At 43.1% G+C, this 26,227-nt stretch overlaps 1 protein-coding gene across 2 annotated transcripts in view; it reads right to left on the reverse strand.

Annotated features, from left to right (window-relative positions):
- Positions 1–2,576: 2,576 nt before the first annotated feature.
- IFT172 (intraflagellar transport 172) overlaps positions 2,577–26,227 on the reverse strand; it is a 57,867-nt gene continuing 34,216 nt past the window's right edge. Inside the window, exons 30-48 of one of the 2 annotated variants that reach the window (XM_070734998.1) lie at positions 25,537–25,679; positions 25,106–25,199; positions 24,953–25,017; positions 24,688–24,868; positions 23,352–23,461; positions 21,540–21,669; positions 20,589–20,687; positions 19,185–19,294; positions 18,952–19,015; positions 17,879–17,965; positions 15,656–15,772; positions 14,096–14,206; positions 12,745–12,864; positions 11,215–11,310; positions 9,945–10,004; positions 9,761–9,859; positions 8,990–9,143; positions 5,855–5,946; positions 2,577–2,751 (exon numbers count right to left, since the gene is read on the reverse strand). In XM_070734998.1, coding sequence (XP_070591099.1) covers positions 2,662–2,751; positions 5,855–5,946; positions 8,990–9,143; positions 9,761–9,859; positions 9,945–10,004; positions 11,215–11,310; positions 12,745–12,864; positions 14,096–14,206; positions 15,656–15,772; positions 17,879–17,965; positions 18,952–19,015; positions 19,185–19,294; positions 20,589–20,687; positions 21,540–21,669; positions 23,352–23,461; positions 24,688–24,868; positions 24,953–25,017; positions 25,106–25,199; positions 25,537–25,679 — 2,022 coding nt within the window. In that variant the 3' untranslated portion in view covers positions 2,577–2,661. The remainder of the gene's footprint in view (positions 2,752–5,854; positions 5,947–8,989; positions 9,144–9,760; positions 9,860–9,944; positions 10,005–11,214; positions 11,311–12,744; positions 12,865–14,095; positions 14,207–15,655; positions 15,773–17,878; positions 17,966–18,951; positions 19,016–19,184; positions 19,295–20,588; positions 20,688–21,539; positions 21,670–23,351; positions 23,462–24,687; positions 24,869–24,952; positions 25,018–25,105; positions 25,200–25,536; positions 25,680–26,227) is intronic. The other variant, XM_070734999.1, reaches the window with a different exon arrangement.

Below are 26,227 nucleotides of genomic sequence, written 5' to 3' on the forward strand. Positions count from 1 at the left end.
GTTTTGGTCTTTTTGGAAGTGTTCTACAGTTGGAGCACATGGTCATATTGGAATGAAAAAAAATTGAATTGTATCTTTGGAATGAATTTTGAATGTAAACACTTGCACTGAATTCAGACTTGTTCTACCTAGCATGATAATCACTGTTTTCTAAATGAAATGGGTATTAAAAGTATTAAAAAATAGGGGGGGAAATACTTCTGTTGCGTTCTGTACCTAGAAACTACAGAAAAGCCTTAACTATCATTAGCACATCAGTATTCTCCAACCACCTACAACCAGTAGGAAGCACTTTGTTGCCATGTTAAGAATAGCGCAGTGACAGTACCGTCACTTAGTAATTGGAAACTTTCTGGAAGATTAACTGGCCTCACCAGGAGGCACAAACACCTGTTGTGGGGACTAAACAAAAGTTACAGATAAGGCTTCCAATGCCTGACTTACAATAATGGATCAAGAAAATGTGTAGCTTCAACTAACCAGCTCACAGTTCTCTCCTAGCTTGGAGAGGTTAAGATCTGAATAGTGAGGAGGAGGTTTGGACTGTACCCAAGCAACACTGGATATGGATTCCAAGTTCTTTTATTTCCAAAAGCTTCCCAGCTTTAGACCTGCTGTTGCAGTTTCCCAGAGGGAAAAAATATGCCGCCTGAAGCTCTTATATTTGCATCTCTTAAGAAAGCCATGCCAGAAAGACCCTAATTTATGTTATGGTTTTGCAGTTAGCTTCCCACTGTAACTTATGGTGCTGGTTGATACCTACATGTCTTTGGTTGATCAAATCATTTTTGACTCCTAATGACCACATTTTCCTTGACAACCCATGCCTGTTTTTTCTGAACTCCCAAAGGTACATTCATCAGTACTGTAACAGTTCATTGACCTTGCTGTTGGTCATCCTCTCTCCTTCCACCTCTCGGAGATGGAGCTTCTCCAGAGTTAGGTCTTTGTATAGTATGTCAAAATTAGGATCATTTGTACAAGTGAGAATTCTGTGTTGATTTGTTTGATGTTCCATTGGTTTGTTTTCTTGACCACCATTTTCTCAGGAATCTTCTCTAACATCAAAGTTCAAATTCTGTCTATCTTGATTCTTCAGAGTTTCAGTTCCACAGGGAATGGAACATAGGGAGTAACACAGGGAATACCATGTCTTGTACAAATTTGATCTTTGTATATATGAGAGATCTTCAAACTTGGCAACTTTTAAGACTCGTGGACTTCAACTCCCAAAATTCTCCAGACAGCTATGCTGGCTGAAGAATTCTGAGAGTAGAAGTCCACAAGTCTTAAAGTTGCCAAGTTTGAGAACCTCTGGTATATATTGACACATCACAGCTCCATGGCTTAGGGCATGGATAGATGTAACACCACCTTTCTAATTGTATTTGTGTATATTGTAAAGTCTCGTAGGATTGACATTCTACATGACCCAACAATAATATAATGTTCATCTCATGCAGTGGTTCTCAACCTTTCTAATGCCGCGACCCCTTAATACAATCCCTCATGTTGTGGTGACCCCCAACCATAAGTCTAGCACCAATTCTCCTAACAGAGCTTTAGGCCGGTTGGCAGGAAGGTCAGAGGGACACCTCCACTGTAAATGCCTGATTGGTTGGATTATAAAAATATGTTTCAAGGTACCAGAATAGAAGCTTTAGTTCCTAACACCATGGGGAATGTGTCTTTTCTCATGGTCTTAGTTGCCCCCTGTGAAATGGTTGTTCGATCCCCAAAGAGGTCCTGACCCCCAGATTGAGAACCACTGATCTAATGAGAATCTCAAAAATGTGTTTTCTTGATGTTCGTCCTGCCCTTTGGAATAGCATTCCTCTGATACCTGCGCAGTCCCAATTTTCTTGTCCTTTAGGAAAGCTTTAAAATCTTGTTTTTCCATTGGGCGCGGACAATATGTGAGGAAGCATCACAAATGTGATCTTTTAATTTATTACTCCCTGAAATTCTTGTTCTTTCATTTTTACTATTGGTTTAATCTTTATTTCCTGCATGGTATATATTACACACTACAATTACAGTTATTAGTTTTAATTATGGGTGTTTCTGTTTCCAAGTCAAGGTAAAACTCTCTGAATTGATCTCAACTCTGGATACCTTCATGAATTCATTCACTAATGCTTTGTTGAAGGATGGTTTTTTAGGAAAAAAAAATCCAAGTTAGCTCAAGCCTTGAAATGTCTTAGTGGCCTCCACTCCAAGGACCAAACAGATTTCACACTACTTTAGAGACTATATACAGACTTTAAAATAGTCTTCCTCATCTAATGCCTTTAGATCCATTGGAATAAAACAGCAAACTTCAACATACAGTTCACACTAGGCAAATGATTGCAGATAAGATGCAGTTGCCTATTGGCTCCCTTTGAAATATGATCCCGTGCCAAAGTGATCTTTGTTCCGATGCAGCATGACCATTATAATCCAATTTTCCACAGCCTCCCCTTTCATACTCTTATCTTTTGTCATCTCCCTTGACTTTCTGTCTCTAGAGTTGCAGGACCATACGACATATGGATAATAAATTCCACATCAATTAAAGAAGGCAGGCAATACCATTATATAAACAAGATATTTAATATGGGAGAATAAATATTTAAGGGAGGGTTGAAGACTTAAAAGGAAATGCTCTGGCCGAGTTGGTCATTGAAAGGAGAAGCTGGTGCTGGGCAGCCCTCCACACCACTGGCTGATGAACTTGAGAACATCCTGGCAGGGAGGGCTGTGCGACATCTGCAAGGAAGGAAGGAAGGAAGGAAGGAGTAAAACTAGGGCTCAGATCAAAGTTTATAGATTTAGGCTATAGGGCAGTGATGGTGAACCTTTTTTCCCTCTGGGTGCCAAAAGCATATGCGCACATGCTATTGTACACGTGTGAGTGCCCACACCCAAAATTCAATGTGACCCCTTGTGCTGCCCTGCCCCCTGTGCATGCTTGCACAATCCCTCCGCTAACCCATTTTATTTATTTATTCGATTTTTATGCCGCCCTTCTCCTTAGACTCAGGGCGGCTTACAACGTGCTAGCAATAGCACTTTTTAACAGAGCCAGCATATTGCCCCCACAATCTAGGTCAGTGATGGCGAACCTATGACACGTGTGTCAACACTGACACGCGTAGCCATTTTCGGTGACACGCGGCTGGAGAAACGGGGAGCTTTAGGGCAGCGGTCCCCAAACTACGGCTCGCTGAGGGCATTTACCCGGCACCCGGCAACGTACGAGATTTTACCATAAACTCCCGAATCTCCCCTCCACTCTGCTGCTGAGCGTCTGGTGGCGGCAAGGAAGAAAGCCAGGGGGCGGGGAGGAAAGCACCCTATGGCAGAGCAGCAGCAATTCCTCTCCCTGAAGGCGAGAAAGAAATTGGCCAATTGCAGGCCCGCTTTCCTCCTCCTCCTCCTCCAGACGCTCAGCTGCAGACCGTCTTAGTCCTTCCAGTGCCGCTTTTTTGCTTCTTCGCCACCCCGCGGGAAGCCTGGAAGCCCTGCAAGAGCGGCTGGAGGGGGCCGTAAGCAAGCCATCAGGACCCCCGCGCACTAACTTGTTGACGGCCATGCCGTCCCGGATCGCGGGGAGGGGAGCTCTTCTCCCGCCAAGCGACGGCGAGGCCCTCCCAATGCTTGCCCGCCCAGGCCCCGCACTTGGAGCCGGAGCGACGGGCCTAGCCTCAGCTTACTTGGCCCCGGTCCAGCCGAAGCATGGGGCGGAGTAGGCGGCGGCTGCTTCAGGCCCACCCCCGAGCTGAGCTTCCTTTGGCTTCCTTCGAGGCAAAGCTGCAAAGCTCACCTGCTGCCTCGAAGGAAGCCAAAGGAAACTCAGCTCAATGAGGATCGGCTGTTGGTCTCTTCAAGCTGCTGCCGCCCACTGCGGAGATTCCTTCGCCCGAACAGAGGCGGCGGGGCGGGTTCAAGGGACCAACAGTCGGTCCTTTTCGGGGCTGCGTTGTTGCAGCGTCTGAGGCCGCCGCCTCTGCCTCCAGGCGAAGGGATCTCCGCAGTGGGCGACAGCGGCAGCTTTAAGGGACCAACAGCCGGTCCTTTTCGGGGCTGCATTGTTGCAGCCTCCGAGGCCGCCCACCGAGGAGATCCCTTCGCCTGGAGGCGGAGGCAGCGGCGGCCTCAGAGGCTGCAACAATGTAGCCCCGAAAAGGACCGGCTGTTGGTCCCTTGAACCCGCCGCCGCCTCTGTTCGGGCGAAGGGATCTCCGCAGTGGGCGGCAGCAGCTTGAAGAGACCAACAGCCGATCCTCATTGAGCTGAGCTTCCTTTGGCTTCCTTCGAGGCTGCAGGTGAGCTTTGCAGATTTGCCTCGAAGGAAGCCAAAGGAAGCTCAGCTCGGGGGCGGGCCTGAAGCAGCCGCCGCCTACTCCGCCCCGCGCTTCGGCTGCACTGGGCAGCTCTAGTGGGTGCGGGGCAGCAGGGCAAGCCACGAAGGTGGTGCAGCCAAACGTGGGTCGAGCAGGAGGGCACTGAGTAGTAGCCGTGGGGCGGCGGTGGGGTGGTTGGCTGCAATGTACCGGCGGCGGCTGTATGTGTTGCAGGACGCCGTACATTGGTGCGCTTTGCATGGGGCTGGCACCTCCGTCCCAGCCCAGCCAGCGGGCCAGTGCCAGCAATGTACTGCGACCTGATGTCGGTGCCACCATCTTGGAGCTCCTGCTTGCAGCCGATTGCCCCGCGGCGTGTTGCAGGGCAGGAAAAAAAAGAAGAGAGGAAGGAAGAGAGAAGAGAGAGAGAGAGAGAAAGCAAGAGAGAGGGAGAGAAAACAAGTGAGGGGGAGGGAATGTGAGAGAGAAAAATGAGAAAATGATGGAGGGAAAGAACGAGGGAGAGGAAAACAAAACAAATGAGAAAGTAGGAAAAAAAGGGAGAGGGAAGAGAAGTAGAAAGGAGGGAAGGGGGGAGGGAGGGAAAGAAGGAGAAATGGAGGGAAAAGGAAGGAAGGAAAGGAAGAAGGAAGGAAGAGATAAATATAAAGGGAGAGAGGGAGAGGGAGGGAGGGGAAGAGGGGAAGGAAGGAAAAGAGAGAAAGAGAAAAAAGTGGAAGGAAGAGAGAAGGAAAGAAAGGAAGAGAGAGTGAGAGAGAGAGAGCAAGAAAGAAAGAGTGAGAGATGAGAGAGGAAGGAAGAGAGTGAGAGAGAGTGAGAGTGTTTTTTTCTCAAGGTGACACACCACCCGAGTTATGCTCGGTTTTTTGGCAAATTTTGACACACCAAGCTCAAAAGGTTGCCCATCACGGATCTAGGTCCTCATTTTACCCACCTCGGAAGGATGCAAGGCTGAGTCAACCTTGAGCCAGTGATGAGATTTGAACTACAGATCTACAGTCAGCTTCAGTGGCTTGCAATACAGCACTCTACCTGCTACGCCACCCCGGCTCATTTCCCTTTTTTCACCTTCTCCAGAGGTTTTCTTGGAGCCTGAGGAGGGCTAAAACTGCTTCCCCCACCCAGAGGCTGAAAATGCCCTCCCAGAGCCTCAGCGCAAGCCAAAAATCTTCTGCACACTGCTGCTGAGTTAGGGTAACGGCTCGCGTGCTGGCAGATATGGCTCAGCATGCCATCTGTGGCACACATGCCATAGGTTCGTCATCGCTGCAATAGGGCAAGTTTGTCTACTTTTCTCGCCCTATGCCAGGGGTAGACTAAGTTGGCTCTTCTGACATGTGGACCTCAATTCCCAGAATTCCTGAGCCAATCATGCTAGCTCATGAATTCTGGGAGTTGAAGTCCACATGTCATAGAAGAGCCAACATTGCCTACCCCTGCCCTATGCCATCTCCTCTTATGATTGCTAACTTTTCCCCCTCGTATACCTTCATTCTCTTCCTCACCTTGACTGCCATCAAAAACTTATTCCAGCTTTCCTTGTTTGCCTCTTTGCCAGGACTCTTGAACTCCACCTTATTTCTTAGTACAGGATAACCTGAGCAGGTAAAATGAAAACAAAGCATATTTAAAAGGCCATAAAGACTCAGCTGAAGGAGCAAGTTCCTGCCTGGCAAACACAAAATCTTTCTATGTATTCTGTTGAATCTCAAGATAGCTTCTTGATTACCTTAGAGATTAATTGGGACTATTTTAAATATTGAATGCCTTATTACAGGGTACTTTTCAACTTCAGATCACAATTGAGCCCCAAATTCACATTGCTTAACAAGACAGCTGAGTTTTGCCACAGTTTGTTTGTTTATTATTTATATGCCGCTCATTCCAAAGTGGACTCAGAGTGGCTAACAAATGGGATAAATACAATAGTACTAAGATATAATCAAAATACATAATAAAACCAGTAATATACAACAATAAACTAATATCCTAAAAAAGAACCATACACACACAGCAGACAATCTAATTCCAGGCCTGCCGGAAAAGCCAGGTCTTAACAGCTTTCCGGAAGGCTGCTAGGGAGGCAGTTGATTCCATAGGGTTGGAGCCGCCACAGAGAAGGCTCTTCCCTGAGGTCCCACCAACCGACATTGCTTGGCAGACAGGACCTGGAGAAGGCCGACTCTGGACTCTTACTGGCCGCAATGAGGTATGAGGCCAGAGGCGGTGCATAAATAGTCTGGCCCTGAGCCATTTAGGGCTTTAAATGTGATAACCAACACCTTAAATTGGGTTCAGAGACCGACTGGCAACCAATGCAGCTTGCGTAGAGTTGGAGTGATACGGGCATACCTAGACATACCCGTTATTGCACGCACCACTGCATTTTGCACCAGCTGAAGTCTTCAAACACTCTTCAAGGGTAGCCCCATGTATAGCGCATTGCAATAATCCAGACGAGAGGTGATGAGACCGTGAGTGACTGCTGTTTAGTGAATCTGGCTTTCTCACTGACTTTGCTTTTCAGAAGGTTGCAAAAAAACAATTATCCCAGGACATTGCAACTGTCATAAATATGGATCAGTTTCCAAACATCTATATTTTGGCTACGTGTCCACGGACGATGCTGCAATGGTTGAGCGAAAAACGGTTGTCACTGGTTTCAGTGCCATTGTAACTTTGGTCACTAAATGAAGTGCAGCTGTATATGCCCTTGTAGACTTAGTATATACATATAATATAGTATATGGCATAGCACAAAGTTGTATCAGACATGAAGCAAATTATATCAGACATGACTAATGAACCAGTTTGGTGTAATGGTTAAGATATCAAACACAACAAAACTGACTCTATCCATCCAATCCAGTTCAAACATTTAGGGATGTCCTGATGAAATTCTTAGTGTTGTGAAATTCATAGGGTGTGAATAAAGTCTGCCAGGCTTTCTCCGTCATTACTCCCATGTTCTGGAATTCAACCCTCCCTTAAATTATACATGGGGCCTTGTGTTTTAATTATTTTACTCTACTATATATCTCCATTTTGAAAGATTGTGAGTAGTCCTAAAAGATTCTGAATGCTATAAATCAGTGTTTCCCAACCTTGGCAACTTGAAGATATCTGGACTTCAACTCCCAGAATTCCCCAGCCAGCATTTGCTGGCTGGGGAATTCTGGAAGTTGAAGGCCAAATATCTTCAAGTTGCCACGGTTGGGAAACACTACTATAAATGTTTGTCTTTTTATTGCCTATAAAAAAACACAATGAACTACCCTGTTTCCCCCAAAATAATACATGTCCCCATATAATAAAGCAAATCAGGCTTTTCAACACATGCACTGAAATAAACCCCTCCCCCCAAAAGGCCCCTTCCCCAATTACTTATGCATGGGCAGCCCACCCTGCTCCATCCTCTGCCCCACCTGTCACCCCCAAATTATGCCCGAACTCTGAATTGCTCTTGCCCACGCTGCCATCACTGCCTAAGGAGGCCCTGGCTGGTCCCCTGCAGGTCAAGCTCAGCTGCAGGCAGGTAGCCCGGGCCGCCACCGTCGCGGCGTCATGAGTGGAATATGCCGTCACACAAGTGGGACGAGGAAGAGAATTCAGATCATACGCCTTGGCGATGGTGCTCCTCAGCCAATAACCAATGGCAGTGGGAGACATATTGTGGCCTATCTTGAATGGTTGAAAGCAAACAAATAACAACTCCATTCTCTGGATTGAAGATGTGCATTATGTGTTGGTTATGACCTTTAAAGCCCTACATGGCATTGCAGCAGAGTACCTCCGGAACCGCTTGCTTCCCCACGAATCCCAGCGACCGATAAGGTCCCATAGAGTTGGCCTTCTCCTGGTCCCGTCAACTAAACAATGTCGTTTGGCGGGCCCCAGGGGAACAGCCTTCTCTGTGGTGGCCCCGGCCCTCTGGAATCAACTCCCCCCGGAGATTAGAATTGCCCCCACCCTCCCTGTCTTCTGTAAACTACTCAAGACTCACTTATACCGCCAGGCATGGGGGAGTTGAGACACCTTTCCCCCAGGCTCTTTTATACTTTGTTTTATGTTCGGTATGAATGTGTTGTTTGGTTTTTAAAATAATGATAGGGTTTTATATGTTTTTTAATATTAGATTTGTTCTACTATAATATTGTTTTTATTATTGTTGTGAGCCGCCCCGAGTCTTCGGAGAGGGGCGGCACACAAATCTAATAAATTATTATTATTATTATTATTGATATCTAGCCACCCCGAGTCCTCGGAGAGGGGCGGCATGCAAATTCAATTGATAAAAATAAATAAATAAAATCATAGAGCCCGACGGACATCCAAAGTGTGCCACCTGCGTTCCAGAGGGTGGGAAGCATTGGGACAAAAATTGGGCAGAATGACCAACACCATACATTTTCTGTCAGGGGTTTGGAAGAAGAGGGACTCTAAATAACTACGGGAGAATTTAAAAATACTTTTTCTCCCCTTGTTCTCCCACAATGGATGAGAATAGGGTCAGAAAAAAGTGGGCAAGTTTATGTTGGGAGCAGGGAATGGAGAGGCACCACTTGGAAAGCTTATGGAGGAAAGAAAATGGAATATGTTCCATTATAGCTTCAGCCATGCTGAAATGCCATGCTGCTCACCTGTGATAAGGCAGGGCAAGGAGCGCACACCTGTGCTTGCCGCTACCAGAGAGGCTTCGTACGTATCACGTTCATCTTGTGGCAGTACCTGTTCTAACCGCTGATCCATGGAGACAGTGAGAACCCAGTCACGGATCTCCTCACGCTGGTCTTCCTAGCACAGATAGACACACAAGGCTCAAAATGAATGAAAAGTGGCAGCGGAAAAGTGGCATACTTGGGATGGGTGGTGGAAGTGTGCGAATCAACTGAACTGGGAATCGGGCAAGGAATGTCCTTTTCCAACGCTCCTTAGAAATACAGAGGTACCTCTACTTACGAACTTAATAATTCGTTCCGTGATCAGATTCTTAAGTAGAAAAGTTTGTAAGAAGAAGCAATTTTTCCCATAGGAATCAATGTAAAAGCAAATAATGCGTGCGGTTGGGGAAACCACAGGGAGGGTGGAGGCCCTATTTCTTCCCAGGAGATTCCTAGAGAGGCCCCATGGAGGCTTCTCCCTGTCTTTTCCGGCTATGTTTCCTCCCAGGAGATTCCTAGAGAGGCCGCATGGAGGCTTTTCCTTGCCTTTTCCGGTTACAGTTTCGGAGGCTTGGGTTTGTAAGTGGAAAATGGTTCTTGAGAAGAGGCAAAAAAAATCTTGAACACCTGGTTCTTATCTCGAAAAGTTTGTAAGTAGAGGCGTTTGTAGGTAGAGGTACCACTGTACTGGCTGCCCTGCTCAAAACAGAAATGGATTGAAGTTGCGCATGCATACGAGAACACACTCACTGAGATATGTGGCTTGGCAGGCAGGGGCACTTCAAAAGGGATATCTGTATTCTGGAAGTCGGAGTGGTCTAGAGCATCAAGGGAGCCCTCTTCAATTGCCTAGGAGAGTAAATAACATCAGAAAGAACAGACATGGAGTCCTTTCCCTTCCCCACCACCCTGAAGAGTCTCAGATAAAACTCACGTCGGTCAAATCAAGGAAACGGTTTAGGAAGATAAAAGCCATGTTCTGCCAACCAACACCCTGGAAAGATGAAAGAGAAGGATAGAAACATAGAAGACTGACGGCAGAAAAAGACCTCATGGTCCATCTACTCTGGCCCTATATTATTTCCTGTATTTTATCTTAGGATGGATATATGTTTATCCTAGGCATGTTTAAATTCAGTTACTGTGGATTTACCAACCATGTCTGCTGGAAGTTTGTTCCAAGCATCTACTACTCTCAGTAAAATATTTTCCCACATTGCAAGTTTGTTCCAAGCATCTACTACTCTTTCAGTAAAATATTTTCCCAAGTTTCTTCTGACCTTTCCCCCAGCTAACCTGATTGTGCCGCCTTGTTCTTGTCTTCAGTTTCCTATTAAAAACACTTCCCTCCTGAACCTTATTTAACCCTTTAACATATTTAAATGTTTCGAGCATGTCCCCCCCTTTCCCTTCTGTCCTCCAGACTATACAAGATTGAGTCCATTAAGTCTTTCCTGATACGTTTTATGCTTAAGACCTTCTACCGTTTTTGTAGCCTGGATGAACTAACTTTCTCAGTTTTCTGCCCAACGTCAGAACTGGTTTCGGATCAATGTGGCAAGAGTGTTCATATGTTTTCAAGCTAAGATTGCTGGACTTTAGGGTAGCATACTGGAAATTGAAAGTATTGCTGTACTTTAAAAAACCCAGTTTAATTAGAATCAATTTAATTAGAATCAATTAGAATAATTAAAGGTGATTCTGAATGTAAGGTGGAATCCTCGTGAAGTCAGTACAAATTTTGGAGTTTGGAGTGATGCATTCACCAAAAGCAGAACACCATATTATCAGCACAGCCAGTGAAAACCAACTCTAAAGATTCCTGCAGTTTTGCCCCTAATTAAATAAGTAAATATTCCCTCCTCAGATGTCACTGGTCACATTGTCCAATGAAGGTAGCTGTGAGGCTGCTTGGTCTCCGCTGTTTGACCTTAGTTCCCATAGGAACACTTTTTGCTTTGATGGATAGCCTGTTTATCTACTTCCCTCCCTTCCCAATTTCAAAGTTCATGGCAACTATGAGGCACAAGAAAAATGGCTTCAGCCACGTCAGTTGCAGAGTTGAGAGCGTTTGTCACATCCCTACCAGGCATACAAAGAACCAGCCATGTTCCCATGTTGCCTTATTTGGCATTAATTGGCCACATATTTCCTCAGCCGACTACCTGGATGTGACCTACAAACAAGAGCTTGTTGCTCCTCACCTTGGCTGCTGTCCCTGCTTCATAGAAGGCCTTGTCTGCTGGAATGATCTCAGTATGGCGCAACAAAGAGATGGAGAGCTTGGCTGCCACGGTTTCCTGGGGGGACAAAACCCCCACAAACTCAAACTCTGCTCCAAGAGGTGGCACTTTTTCAGACAAACCAGCCCTGCTCAAAAAGTGTATTCAAGTACAGCTAGTTGCCCCACCCTTGCCTTCTTTTTAAAAATACTGCCTGTAATTATAAGTCATAAGTTAAATGAGAGAGAGAGGGAGTCACCCGCTCACTCCAAAGTCTCCCTCCAAAGGGAAGGAACTTGGATATCCCGGATTGCAATTTAATATTTGTGCAAAGTGAAATATACAATGAATCAAAAATATACAATATACAAATTGTATCAGAAGCAACTTGGGAAATATACAATATACAAATATACAAAAATATACAATGAATCAAAAAAAGAAAAATTCTGAGTTTAGGGGTCTTCATGAGAAAATTAAGTTGCAAACCCTCGCATCCTGGACACAAACTGTTTCAATTCCTACCCTCAAAACATCGCTACAGAGCACTGCACACCAAGACAACTAGACACAAGAACAGTTTTTTCCCAAACGCCATCACTCTACTAAACAAATAATTCCCTCAACACTATCAGACTTTTTACTAAATCTGCACTTCTATTCTACTAGTTTTTCTCATCATTTTTATCATCCATTTCCTCCCACTTAGGACTGTATGACTGTAACTTGTTGCTTGTATCCTAAGATTTGATTGTTTCTTCATTGCTTATTTGACCCCTATGACAGTCATTAAGTGTTGTACCACATGATTCTTGAGAAATGTATCTTTTTCTTTTATGTACGCTGAGAGCATCTGCACCAAGACAAATTCCTTGTGTGTCCAATCACACTTGGCCAATAAAATTCTATTCTATTCAAACAAATGACTGGGAAATGCCATAAGAACTATTTAAACAAATAGACTTGGTTGCCAGTTGCACAAGGCCCACAGACTTTGTAGCCATCCAAATCTGAAGCTGTAGTAACAAGGCAAATGCTGTATATCAGGGGTAGCAAGCTGGATTTCTTTGAGGGCCGGATCAGCATTGTAGTTCTCCGTTTGCTGGAGGCGGAGGGAAGAGATCGAATGGATGCCTCCTGAAGTGCCCTGCTGGCCAAAACAGGGTATCTGCGGCCTACTCTGCCCTGTTTTCAGCCTGAATGGCCTTCTGCAGCCCTTTACCAGCCAAAACAGGGTGCGTGAATGATGAAAACCTGCCGCAGGGAAGCACATGGCCCATCTTGCCCAGCAGAGGCCCCGCAAGTGGTCCTTTGATATTTCCAGGCTGGCCCCATGGGCCAATTTTAATCACCCTGCAGGCCTATAGTTTGATACCCCTGCTGTACATCAAAGGCAATACAATCAGAACTCCATGCGGAGGGAAGTGAAATAGTAAGAAAACGGGTTCAGCAACAAGCCAGAGACTAGTAAGCAGGTTAAGTCCTTTTGACCTACTGCCACCCTTCTCTTACCAGCTGTTTGATGCTTTGGGCTGCAGCTCGTGTAGCATAGTAGTGGGATATAAGCAACATGGTTTCAAACTCCTCATGAGCTGCTGAATTAGCTTCACTTGATTTCCCTAAATTTTCACACTGTAAGAAAGGGAATCATGTAAGTTTTCTGGAATCTTAAATAACTTGAAATTGGGGGGAAATTACCTTTCTTTCTTTCTTTCTTTCATTCATTCATTCATTGGATTTGTATGCCGCCCCTCTCCGCAGACTCGGGGCGGCTAACAACAGTAAGAAAACAGTATATAACAATAATCCAATACTAAAAACAGTTAAAAACCCATTACATAAAAACCAATCATACATACAGACATACCATGCATAAAATTTTAAAGGTCTAGGGGGAAAGGGTATCTCAGTTCCCCCATGCCTGGCGGCAGAGATGGGTTTTAAGCAGCTTACGAAAGGAAAGGAGGGTGGGGGCAATTCTAATCTCTGGGGGGAGTTGGTTCCAGAGGGCCGGGGCCGCCACAGAGAAGGCTCTTCCCCTGGGTCCCGCCAAGCGACATTGTTTGGTTGACAGGACCCAGAGAAGACCCACTCTGTGGGACCTAACTGGTCGCTGGGATTTGTGCCACAGAAGGCGGTCCCTGAGGTAATCTGGTCCGGTGCCATGAAGGGCTTTATAGGTCATAACCAACACTTTGAATTGTGACCGGAAACTGATCGGCAACCAATGCAGACTGCGAAGTGTTGGTGTGACATGGGCATATTTGGGAAAGCCCATGATTGCTCTCGCAGCTGCATTCTGCATGACCTGAAGTTTCCGAACACTTTTCAAAGGTAGCCCCGTGTAGAGAGCATTACAGCCTCGAGGTGATGAGGGCATGAGTGACTGTGAGCAGTGACTCCTGGTCCAAATAGGGCCGCAACTGGTGCACCAGGCGAACCTGGGCGAACGCCCCCCTCGCCACAGTTGAAAGGTATTTCTCTAATGTGAGCTGTAGATCGAGGAGAATGCCCAAGTTGCGGACCCTCTCTGAGGGGGTCAATGATTCTCCCCCCAGGTTAATGGACGGACATATGGAATTGTCCGTGGGACATGTTTGTTAAAAAGAAAGAAACACAGCGGATTTCTGTTCTCATTTAGGGCCATCTAAACACTTTGTTCACCCCACCAAAGAGATTGAGTAATAATGAAAAAGTTGCCCTATCTGGAAATTATAGAGTGGTGCCATGCAAATACTTTGCATTGCAGTTTTATTTAGGAAAACCTGTGTTTGTTAGCAGCAGCGCACAGAGGAGTAAAGTGAAGATCAGGCACTCTACATTCAAGGATACATCATATACATTTATTTTAAGCTGTACTCACCAGGTTGAAAAGCACGTCCCGCAAATCAGCCCAGTTGTGATAAGATTCCGGTCTATTCATATTGACTGCATTCATCATCTCCACAAATAGTCGTCTGTAAATATTGAAATTCTGAAGAGAACAAAAAACCTAGTTAAAACCCCACCTTCAATATGAAATGAAATGGAATTGCTTTTATAGTTTCTGTCCCAAAAGGCATTGATCACGACAACCTGAACACTATTACCAAATCTTATGAATGTAACCCTTGATATTGACTACAAAGACAAAATAACCCCAAAATTTAATCGGCAACGATATACTAATCCTTTATCAGTTGTATATTACTGATTACAAAGATAAAATAATCATAGTACTTAATATTGTTATTGATATATTAACCTTTATTTTAACAAATATAATTGAGAGGATATCCACACCACCCACCCATTTGAAACCACTGGTCGTATAACACTGAAGTGCCAGCCTATAGGCTGATACATCCCCCTCTTTTTCCCTATCCCCCAATTTCCCTATCTTTAACCACCACCCCTTTTTTTCTTTTTTCCTTCTCTCACTTTTTTCTTTCTTTTCTATACAGTGGAACCCCGACATAAGAGCTGCTCTACTTAAGAGCAACTCGAGATAAGAGCTGGGAGGGGAGAGATATTTTTGTTCTACTTACAAGCCCAAATTCGAGATACAAGCGCCAAGGAGCTGTCTCCTGAAGCCAAACGCTAACTTCCGCGTTCGGCTTCAGGAGACAGCTGCGAAGCGGCGCGCGTGTTTTAAAAGGTTGCAGCCGGCCTGGGGGGCTCGGGGGGGTGCTTGCAGCTTTCTTTCTTGCTCTTTTTCTTTCTCTCTTTTACCTTCCCTTCCTCTATTTCTTCTTTTCTTTCTCCTTCCCACCTTCTTCCCTCCCTCCCTCCCTCCCTTCACTCATTCCTCTCTTACTCTCCCCTTTCATAAGTTTCCTTGCTTCCTTCCTCTGTTCCTGTCCCTTCCCTCTTTCCTTCCTTCCTTCCCACCCTCCGTCCATTCATTCACCCATTCCTCTCTTGATCGCTTAAAGCCGGTCCCTGGTGCAAAAAGGGTTGGGGACCTCTGTCCTACAGGATTGGGTGGCAGAGAAGTTGAACATATGTAAATTTAAAAGTTTAAGAAAGTTTACAAGTTAAGTGAAAGAAACTTCATTATTCATTTATATGTACATGTACATTTCTTCATTAAAAACATGTCTTTCTGCATAATTTAGACTAACTTTGTGAGTTTTTTGAGGGCTGGAACCAATTAAAATTATTTACATTAATTCCTATGGGGAAAAGTCGTTCGAGATAAGAGCTGCTCGACTTAAGAGCCCAGGTCCGGAACGAATTAAACTCGTATCTCGAGGTACCACTGTACTTGATACCGTTGTTATACCATGTATATTATACCCTTTTGTTCTCCTTTTTAATGTAAATGCTTAATAAAGATTATTTTTTAAAAAAGAAAGAAATTCTGAAGAGGAAAATATGGGAAGAGCTTTGTTTTGAACAGAGACAAGCAAATTTTCCTTGTCGGTTAGGATTAGGTTCTTACCTGGGCATTGGCGGGAGCACCATTCTGAACATAGAGGCTCAAGACTTTGTCCCAGCTGTTCTCACGGATCAAGTATGTGGCATAAAGAGCCACATATTTATGCAGCACTTTATAGTTCTGTAAGAAGCCAAAAGAAGAACAAAATAATAGGGAAGACTGTTAAAAAAATATCAGATTTCCATGATGAGAAATGGTCAAATAGGAGAATTCCTTTCTGGGTGAACTATATCTCTTTAGTGTTTCCCATTTCTTAGTGAAAAAAACTAACCATGCCTTTGTTTGCATTCTGTCCAAACTGATACTCCCATCAGTTTTGAAATCCAATTTTATCCCAATCAATTCTGTGCAGGCAGGCAGCACTACATTGAACAGGCAGTTATTATTATTATTATTATTATTATTATTATTATTATTATTATTATTATTATTTATTAGATTTGTATGCCGCCCTTCTCCGAGGCCTCAGAGCAGCTCACAACAACAATAGATACAATAAAATACAAATCCAATATAAAGTATATTAAAAAACCCATTATTATAAAAAAACTAACAGTTCTAAAACAATCATATGTTGAGTCAGGAAAGGTAAGGGGAGAAATCAATCCCCCCACGCTTGGCGGTATAGGTGGGTCTTCAACATCTGACGGAAGGCAAGGAGGATGGGGGCAATTCGAATCTCAGGGGGGGAGTTGATTCCAGAGGGCCGGGGCCGCCACAGAGAAGGCTCTTCCCCTGGGTCCCACCAGACATTGTTTAGTCGACGGGACCCGTAGAAGGCCGACTCTGTGGGACCTAATCGGTTGCTGGGATTCGTGCGGCAGTATATGTCAATGTCAGTATAAGTCCAACAGTGTCAGTATAAGTCCAACAGAAATGTCAATTATTTCTCCTGAAGGCTCGGCATGATGCCTTGATTGATGATTTAATTCATTCCATTAAATGAATTGAATGCCCCTCTCCAAACTGTCTCAGAGCAACATACCATATATGCTGCATTTTTCTAACCACACACAATCTGGAGGAGTGAGGGGAAACCACCCAAAACCTAAGAGAACAGCTTGGTCTTTAGGGCTTTCTGGAGTACCAGCAGGGTGATAGCTACATGGATATTTATTTATTTATACACTTGGTTTATATAACTATCCATCTCATCCTTGTTATTTATTTGTGAACTGCCTTTATTATTTTTACAAATAACTGAAGGCGCCGAACATATCCAACACACTTCCTCCCTATTTTCCCCATGAAACAACAACAACTGTGTAGTGGGTCGGGCTGAGAGTGAGTGACTGGCCCAAGATCCCCCAGCTGGCTTTCATGCCTAAGGCGTAAGCCTTGAACTCAGAGTCCCCCATTTTCTACTCTGGTGCCTTAACCACTAGACCAAACTGGCTTTCATTGTAGAATAACAATTTATTTTCAGTTTCTCTTGCAGACAGGTCTTTGGCCCCTAATTAAAGCAGTGGTGAATAGAAGAGGGACTCAATTCCTGTAGTTTCAAACTCAAATGTTTTACACAAGTGCTGGGGAAACTAAGATGTTTATTTAACCAAGCACAGACTACTTCTATTAATTTTGAATCAGAGGCAGAATCCATTCTGAACCCACGCAGACGCAAATTCCTTCTTCTCTGACGGTCCTCCAGATTAGCAATTCTATCATTCATTTGTTTTATTATTCCATCGTGATCCTTCACTTGTTTTTCAACTTTCTGTATCTTTCCAGCTGAGGATTCCTCCTCCTTTTTAATTTGCTTTACTTCTGAAGCCAGATCACCCATTGTAGTTTCTACTTTAATAAATCTCTGCTCAAATCCAGAACAAATGTCCAGCAATTTATCCAGGTTTTTTTCAATATTCGCTAAGCTGGAAGCGTCTTCTTTTTTCCCTCCCTCCGCCATTTTAAGATTTATTGTACTCACTTATCACTTCCTTGTTATGGTGAAAAAACCTCAGTCTTTGCTTGAAATCGTAAATCTCTAAATTCTCTTTGATGTCTGTGGATGGCGTGTTTCCTGTACCTCCTATTTTTTTTAAGAAGGATTTATAGTATATTTAAGGGAGAGAACTCCCTTTACATTATATATTAGTCCGGAGCCAGAGGCAAAGCGACTAAAATCCAAGTCCGCATATGCGCAATCCGGGAAACTAAAATGTTTAAGGTATGTGGTCAGACAACATTTGGCTCCTTTCATAGAAGAACCACTGGGGGCCTTTGACATACCTGTTTGGCAGCTGTTTCCAGGCACTTTTCCCACTGCCCTCTTTCCACATACATATCGAGGGCAGCCATAACATCCACGCCCACAAGCTATCAAAGAGAGATGAGTTATAAGTCAATAAACAATAATGATACAGCAGTACCAACCTGGGCATTTCTATCTTCTGTACACCTAATGTCATCTCTCATTCTCTAGTCCCTTTCTAGAATTGTGGAATACTAGATTTGGCTGGATCAAGGCTTTTGATTTAAATTTCACTACTATTTCATTACCCTTTGATTTTTGACTCACCAGTCACAGCTTTTAACATTTTCCAAAATCATTATTGATAGAAGAATGGTAGATGTTTTTAATTTAAGCTGCACTTCAAAAATCTGTCTCAATTCTATATACAGTGGTACCTCATCTTACGAACGCCTCTTCTAACGAACTTTTCAAGATACGAACCCGGTGTTTAAGATTTTTTTGCCTCTTCTTCCGAACTATTTTCACCTTACAAACCCAAGCATGCTGGGATGAAGGGGTTTCTTTTCCCCCCTTTTTTGAAGAAAGAAAAGGGAGGGGCGGCTTGGAGGGGGAAAGACTTTGCATTAACAAAAGTAGAACAGCGTGCTTGCAGGCACTGAAAGGGTGTCTTTTGAAGAAAGAAAAGGGAGGGGCGGCTTGGAGGGGGAAAGACTTTGCAGAGAACAGCATGCTTGCAGAGGCACTGAAAGGGTGTCTTTTGAACAAAGAAAAGGGAGGGGCGCCCCCCTTGCCTTTCTTCCTTCCCACTCTCTTTAGCCTAGCCTTGCTTCTTCCACCCGCCCCCTTTAGCTGCTCCTCCCTGCCCTCTGTTCGCCTCCCTTCTAAAGTTTGGGATTTTCCTGAAGGATTTGCACGCATTATTTGCTTTTACATTGATTCCTATGGGAAACATTGTTTCATCTTACAAACTTTTCACCTTACAAACCTCCTCCTGGAACCAATTAAGTTCGTATCATGAGGTACCACTGTAGATGTGAAGGTTCTTCAAACTATTTACTAAAAGTTCTCTCCCACTTTTCCCTTCATCCCACTCACGATTCCTTCTCACCGAATCTACTTTGCCTTGATTCTTGAGATATTCTTTATAGTGTTGATCCACATATTCTTCATATCTGCCACAAAGAAAGTTTGTTATTTCCGTCCTAGTAATAAGGCAATCTTAGTAATAAAGTGATGCAGCAGGAGGCCTGAGAAACTGACAGCCTTCCGCCTAAGCAGCATTATATAGTCTTATTCAAAGTGCATTATTTGCAAATCATTCTCAGAAGTAGAGTTTAGTACCTGGGGTCAAGTTCTTTGGCCACACACTTAGCTTTGTTCCACTCTTCCCCCTGCATGAGGGCATCGATGGCTTCCTTGATTAAATCAAGGTTGAGGTATAGGTCTACCGCCTGCAGATGGGATAGAAATGAGAACTAATATTAGAAAAGATTAGAAGCTGCGCAGAAATGACCAAACTAACTATGGAACTTAGAAATAACGAAGATTCTGTTTTTTATAATTGCTGGGACTCTTTCTACTGCTGGGTAGAAAAAGAAAAAAAAAAGAGAAGAAAATCTGATTAATTAACAATTGTGATTGTATGTATACAAAAATAACAGTCTGTGTTTATTCTATTTTAGTAAAAGAATGAAATATGGTATTTACGAAAACCAAACCTATCTACTTATAATTTTTTTGCTATTTCATACTCAACTTTTTCTCTTATTTATATACAATGTAATTATTTAACTATATTATATCAGGATATTGAGAATATTCATAGCACAACTTATTATCATAGATCTGCCGTTCACCCACCCAACCTTTTAAATGTATTTTCCGTTGTTATTGTATATTGTATATTGTCTATTGATGTTTACATGTTGTTATGTCTTTGTATATAGTCTTGTAAATAAAAAATATTATTAAAATTTAAAAAAAGAGAATTTTCTATCATGTATTAAAATAGAAGTAGATATGAAGTTTTGGGCTGTACACAGAGGTTGTAGGTTCATTGCATATCTGGCCTGAGAAGGGAGAAACCTCCCAGGAATTTTGAGACTACAGAAAAAAACTTTTTACCAACTGGAAATGTTGGGGAAAATTAAAATATATGCAATATTTATTTTCATGCCACACTTTATCACTTTAAATTCACTTGGCTAAGTTAAAAACATGCAGGAGAATATGTATGACGTGTTTCCGCATACAATTATGCTTAGAATATTTATTAAATGTAAAACGGTAATTTCATTAGTGACCATTTTTAATAATTGAATTTACTTCTAAAGGTTGTTAAAACTTTGCTTTCGCATTCCTTTATGCTTCTTCTATCCTTTGAGGCTGGTCAAGAATAGACCCACCAACCTCTATGAAAACATCAGCCAGAGATACTGACTTTTCAGTTTCACAGAAACTGAATTCTCCTCTCTTCATTGGTAAAAATAGCATTTTGCCCTCTGGGGACAGAAATTCATTTTGTATTAGCTTTGAGAACTATACTGCACAGCTTGTCTTCTGTAAACATAAAAGGCTTCCTTCAAAATAGAAAACATGTATCTTTTTTTCACTATTCTAAAAGAAAATGGGAGTATTTTTATCCTCTTTCCAATCTTAAAAAAAAACACACCAAAAAACACTGGGAAAGAACTGTTTGTACCAACACAGATGAGACTGAACTGCCCTTCATAAGTTTATTCTCACCATGCTGAACTTGCCAATGCTGACCAGCTGGGGTCCCACTGTCCTCATCACCTCAATGCTCCGAGACTGGCCAAGAAACTTGATAGAAAGTTCAGCTGCCTGACATGAAAAGAAGCATTCACAAATGAAGAAATGTCCCTTTTACGGGTTTTTTTCCTCCTTTGTGCAGAGACTCTTGCCATAATGATTTATAGCTTCAAAGTGTTGGTTATGACCTATAAAGCCCTTCATGTCACCGGACCAGATTATCTCAGGGACCGCCTTCCGCTGCACGAATCCCAGCGACCAGTTAGGTCCCACAGAGTGGGTCTTCTCCGGGTCCCGTCAACTAAACAATGCCGCTTGGCGGGACCCAGGGGAAGAGCCTTCTCTGTGGCGGCCCCGGCCCTCTGGAACCAACTCCCCCCAGAAATTGGAATTGCCCCCACCCTCCTTGCCTTTCGTAAGCTACTTAAAACCCACCTCTGCCGCCAGGCATGGGGGAATTAAGATACTCTTTCCCCCTAGGCCTTTACAATTTTATGCATGGTATGTCTGTATGTATGTTTGGTTTTTATATTAATGGGTTTTTAATCATTTTTAGTATTGGATTATTTTTGTACGCTGTCTTATTATTGCTGTTAGTCGCCCCGAGTCTCTGGAAAGGGGCGGCATACAAATCCAATAAATGAATGAATGAATGAATGAATGAATGAAACAAACAAACAAACAAACAAACACTCCATCAGAGACAATTTGGAATAGTAATGTTGAACTTCTGGGGAAAAAAAGCAACTGAACAACAGCAAACAAAAGGCAAATCTAGCTTGAATGTAAGAAAGAAGCTGTTAGAAAGTCCCACTTCTTTCCATTTTCAGCTTTTCTCCATTTCCTTCAGGTATATTGTATGCATCCCTCTGACCTGAAATTCATAAGTGGGGAAGGCAAGAGGGACCTTGAGCAATTTCCTACCTTCATGGAACATTTTTCCATCAGTGCATTGTTGCTGGGGTCCTGCACCTTGAGATAGCAGTCCACAGCTCTAGCATATTCGCCTGCTTGCTCCCACTCTCGTGCCTGCTCCAGAAGGCCCTCAATGCCCCTACCAATCAATACAATGTTAGTCAATGTTAGTCAAGTTGGGGGAAAGATCAAAAGCAACATGAGAAAATATTATTTTACTGAAAGAGTAGTAGATCCTTGGAACAAACTTCCAGCAGACGTGGTAGATAAATCCACAGTGACTGAATTTAAACATGCCTGGGATAAACATATATCCATCCTAAGATAAAATACAGAAAATAAGGACAGACTAGATGGACCATGAGGTCTTTTTCTGCCGTCAGACTTCTATGTTTCTAATGTCCAGAAAGGGACGAGATTCCCTACTTGATGTTGAAACTCTTTATATATTCCATACAATTAGAACAGTGTTTCCCAACCTTGACAACTTGAAGATATTTGGACTTCAACTCCCAGAATTCCCCAGCCATAATATCTTCAAGTTGCCAAGGTTGGGAAACACTGAATTAAAAGGTTAGTCTCAATGATAGCTTAAAGACTGAGAAGATCCTGGTCCAGTGATGGCGAATCTTTTTTCCCTTGGGTGCCGAAAAACAATGTACGTGCACTATCGCACATTTGTGAGTGCCTGTTAGTACAGGGTACAGGGTTGTTAGGGATTGCCATTGTAAACTGCATATTGTACCCTTGTACCAAACTTGTACTTAAAGAGTTAATGTGCACTTAAAGGGTTAACTTGTACTTGAAAAGTTAATAGTCAAGGCTGTTTCGTCACTTCCTCATTGAAGCTCATTATTTTGCTCAGTCACTTATTTTACTTTTGCCTGAGAGAAGGGGGAGTTGTGTATAAGCTTCGTGCTTATTATCTATATTGTATTTTAGCTTCGTGCATATTATCTATATTGTGTTTTGCTTTGTGCTAATCTTGTAATTGCTCAGTGCGTATTATTCTGTATTTGCTTCGTGCTTATTCTGGATTGTTTATATTTTGTTTATATGTAAATAATACTTATTTAACTAAGTCTGTGTCTTGGCTTTATCACACATCCACGCTCTGTTAAAATTCTCTGCTTGGTTTTGTCGAAGGTTTCATAGCCTAGCTAACCGAGACAAGCCAACAGTGCCTACACCCATAATTCAATGCCTGGGGAGGGCAAAAACAGCTTTCCCCTTCCCCCCTGGAGGGCGGAAACAGCCTGTTTCCCAACTTCTGGTGGCCCAGTAGGCTCATGTTTCACCCTCCCCAGGCTCCAAAGGCTTCATTGTAGCTGGGAGAGGGTTAAAAACGCCCTCCCCAGTCCCCCTGGAGGCTCTCCGGAAGCCAAAAATGCCTTTCCTGAGCAACTGTAGGAGCCAAAAATCAGCTGGCCGGCACACACATGTACATTGGGGATGAGCAAGAGCAACCGCTCATGCGCCAGCCGATATGGCTCCGCGTGCCACCTGCGGCACCCATGCCATAGGTTCGCCATCACTATCCTAGTTTTTTGAAACAACTAGTTATAGAAACCTCAATAAAAGGTTAAGTGATTAGGTCAGAGCTCCCCAAACTTGGCAACTTTAAGACTTGTGGACATCAACTCCCAGAATTCAATAGCTGGCTGGAGAATTCTGGGAGTTGAAGTCCACAAATCTTAAGGTTGTCAAGCTTGAAGACCTCTGGATTAGGTCTTTGAGAAACTAATCTTAGAATTGAATGACTTTTGCCTATCAGCAAGCCACCTTCCAGAAACATTCCCATACTTCTCATGACTTACATACCTGGGTCCCTTTTTAGCCACCTCTCGTTCATACTCATCCTGTAAAGACTCCAGATCTCCAGGTAGAAATTCTTTACAGATTCGGAGAGCATCAGTCCACATACCAGCTTCCTGGGGAAAAAAATCATGGAAAAGTATCCTTACTTGGCAAAGGAGAAAGAGAGAAGCTCCACTAATTATCCTTTTCCCCATGGGAAAAAAAAGAACAATTATATAACTGTCATAACTTCTACCCTTGGGAACTGCAGACAGTCCTTTATTTAGGATTATTCATTCAGCAACTGTTTGAAGTTATACTAGTGCTGAATGAATAATGGCATCATGACAGGGGCTGCCTGTCCTAGCGTCCTTGGTTGACCATGATCACAATCTGGTGCTTGGCAGCCGCTTTGCACTAACAACCACTGCACACAAGACAACTAGACACACGAACAGTTTTTTCCCAAACGCCATCACTCTACTAAACAAATAATTCCCTCAACACTGTCAGACTTTTTACTAAGTCTGCACTTCTATTTCTACTAGTTTTTTCTCATCATTCCTATCACCCTTTTCTTCTAATTAGATTAATCCCCCCCCCCTTTTTTTGTTTGACCTTTGTATCATGATTAGTTGGACTGAATGTGTATGACTGTGTAGTTAATGATTGCTATGACAATGTATTTTTAAATTAGTTTTTTTAACTTTTTAATATTGGATTTGTATTGTACTGTATTATTGGTATGTTGTGAGCTGCCCCGAGTCCTTGGAGAGGGGTGACATACAAATAAATAATAATAATAATAATAATAATTATTATTATTATTATTATTATTATTATTAATTGAATTCAAACTTAAATTCCTTTAAACCTTATTGAATTAATATCCTCCTCCTTTAGTACTTCAGGTATACCATAATGCCTACTCCTTTTTATGTATTCTCCAAAACCCTTACAAAAGTCTTTGGAGAAGGGTGGCATATAAATTTAATAAATAATAATAATAATAATTTCCTTCTCCTGGCTATGATGCTTCTCTGAAATTCCATTTCATCTACTGCTCTCATCACCAAAGAAATCCTAGCATGGTTCGATCGCAATCTGGTTGCAGAGAACATCGAAGGGAACTCAATTTCTTTGGAAATCCCTAAGTACAGTAGTTTTAATAAAGATGTATTTGGTTTGAGTAGAGTAGCTTCCTCGCAGCAAAATAATTAACAACTGGATAACAAATTGGGGTTTAAAAGCCAGCTATGGTGAATTTCATGCAGGACCAGAGTTTACCAAGCATCTCCCAACCCAACCAAAACATTTTGCCAAATTGAGCAGTCCTGGTAGGTTTTTTTTTCCTATTTACCTTGTAGTGTTTCACAGCAAGGTCAAGTCGCTGAGCCCGCAGCAACAAAGCTTCTAATTTCTGGAACTCTTTTTGCTTGAAGGCAGCATCAGCTTGGCCAACTAGCACAATCACTACACTCTCTGGGTCATGGACTTCAGCTACTCGCTGGGCAGCAGCCCAGTTCTGGGCATGAGCATACCTAAGTAAGTGGGGAGCACATTAAACCATGAATAGGACAGAGGCAGAAAGCAAGAGTATCATAGGAGGGTGGAGGTACACTCACATTAGAACTGCCTCTTTAGGCTTCCCGGCCTTCACAAACTCCACCTCCGCCTCTTCAAACTTGCCCTACATTTAACAAAAGTGGCATATTCACTACATGACCGGCATTCCTCCAGGAAGGAGATCAACCATTCAGAAACACAAGGAATTCTACCTCATCTTCCAGGAAAGAGCCGTATTTGAAGTGGATCTCAGGTAGTTTCTGCTTCAGGGAGAGTCTAGCCAACTCAAAGGCAAAATCAAAAATGCTGTGGAAGAAGAAAAGGAGGTGGGAGGAAGAATTATGTCTCCCATCCTAAACCACTTCAATTTCAGCAAAGTGAAAACTACATACCACTACTAAGCAACTGTCACATGATGTTAAAACCATAAAACAAAGACAGCAAGGAAACCCACTCAGAGCACACAAGAAAGGCCACCTGTATGTAGTTATTGCAGAACCCCATGCCTTGTGGGAGCCCGTGGGCAGGTTCTACCCCTTGAAAACCTCTGGTATGAGACAAGGCACTGGCGAAATCTAGTCTCCTTTCTAATGGGAGACCTTACTCGGATGCACCAGTAAGTCTTTCTCTCCTTGGCTCTCACTTGTTGTCAGCTGCATGGTCAATGGCCATTTCCAGAAGTCCAAATTTGTTGAGGAGTTTCACGGCAGCCTCTCCGCCAAGACTCTTTGCCCACAAGAAGGCCACGTGCTTGTGAGAATTTGCTCCACCGTGTGCTTTTGCTACCTGGGGTGAAAACAGAGGTGAAAGGACAATTAGAAACATAGAAACATAGAAGACTGACGGCAGAAAAAGACCTCATGATCCATCTAGTCTGCCCTTATGCTATTTTCTGTATTTTATCTTAGGATGGATATATGTTTATCCCAGGCATGTTTAAATTCCGTTACTGTGGATTTACCAACCACGTCTGCTGGAAGTTTGTTCCAAGGATCTACTACTCTTTCAGTAAAATAATATTTTCTCATGTTGCTTTTGATCTTTCCCCCAACTAACTTCAGATTGTGTCCCCTTGTTCTTGTGTTCACTTTCCTATTAAAAACACTTCCCTCCTGGACCTTATTTAACCCTTTAAATATTTAAATGTTTCGATCATGTCTCCCCTTTTCCTTCTGTCCTCTAGACTATACAGATTGAGTTCATTAAGTCTTTCCTGATAAGTTTTATGCTTAAGACCCTCCATCATTTTTGGACCAGTTCAATTTTGTCAATATCTTTTTGTTGGTGAGGTCTCCAGAACTGAACACAGTATTCCAAATGTGGTTTCAGCGGGA

The sequence above is a fragment of the Erythrolamprus reginae genome, chromosome 1 (assembly GCF_031021105.1).
Source record: "Erythrolamprus reginae isolate rEryReg1 chromosome 1, rEryReg1.hap1, whole genome shotgun sequence".
Taxonomy (NCBI): Eukaryota; Metazoa; Chordata; class Lepidosauria; order Squamata; family Dipsadidae; genus Erythrolamprus; species Erythrolamprus reginae.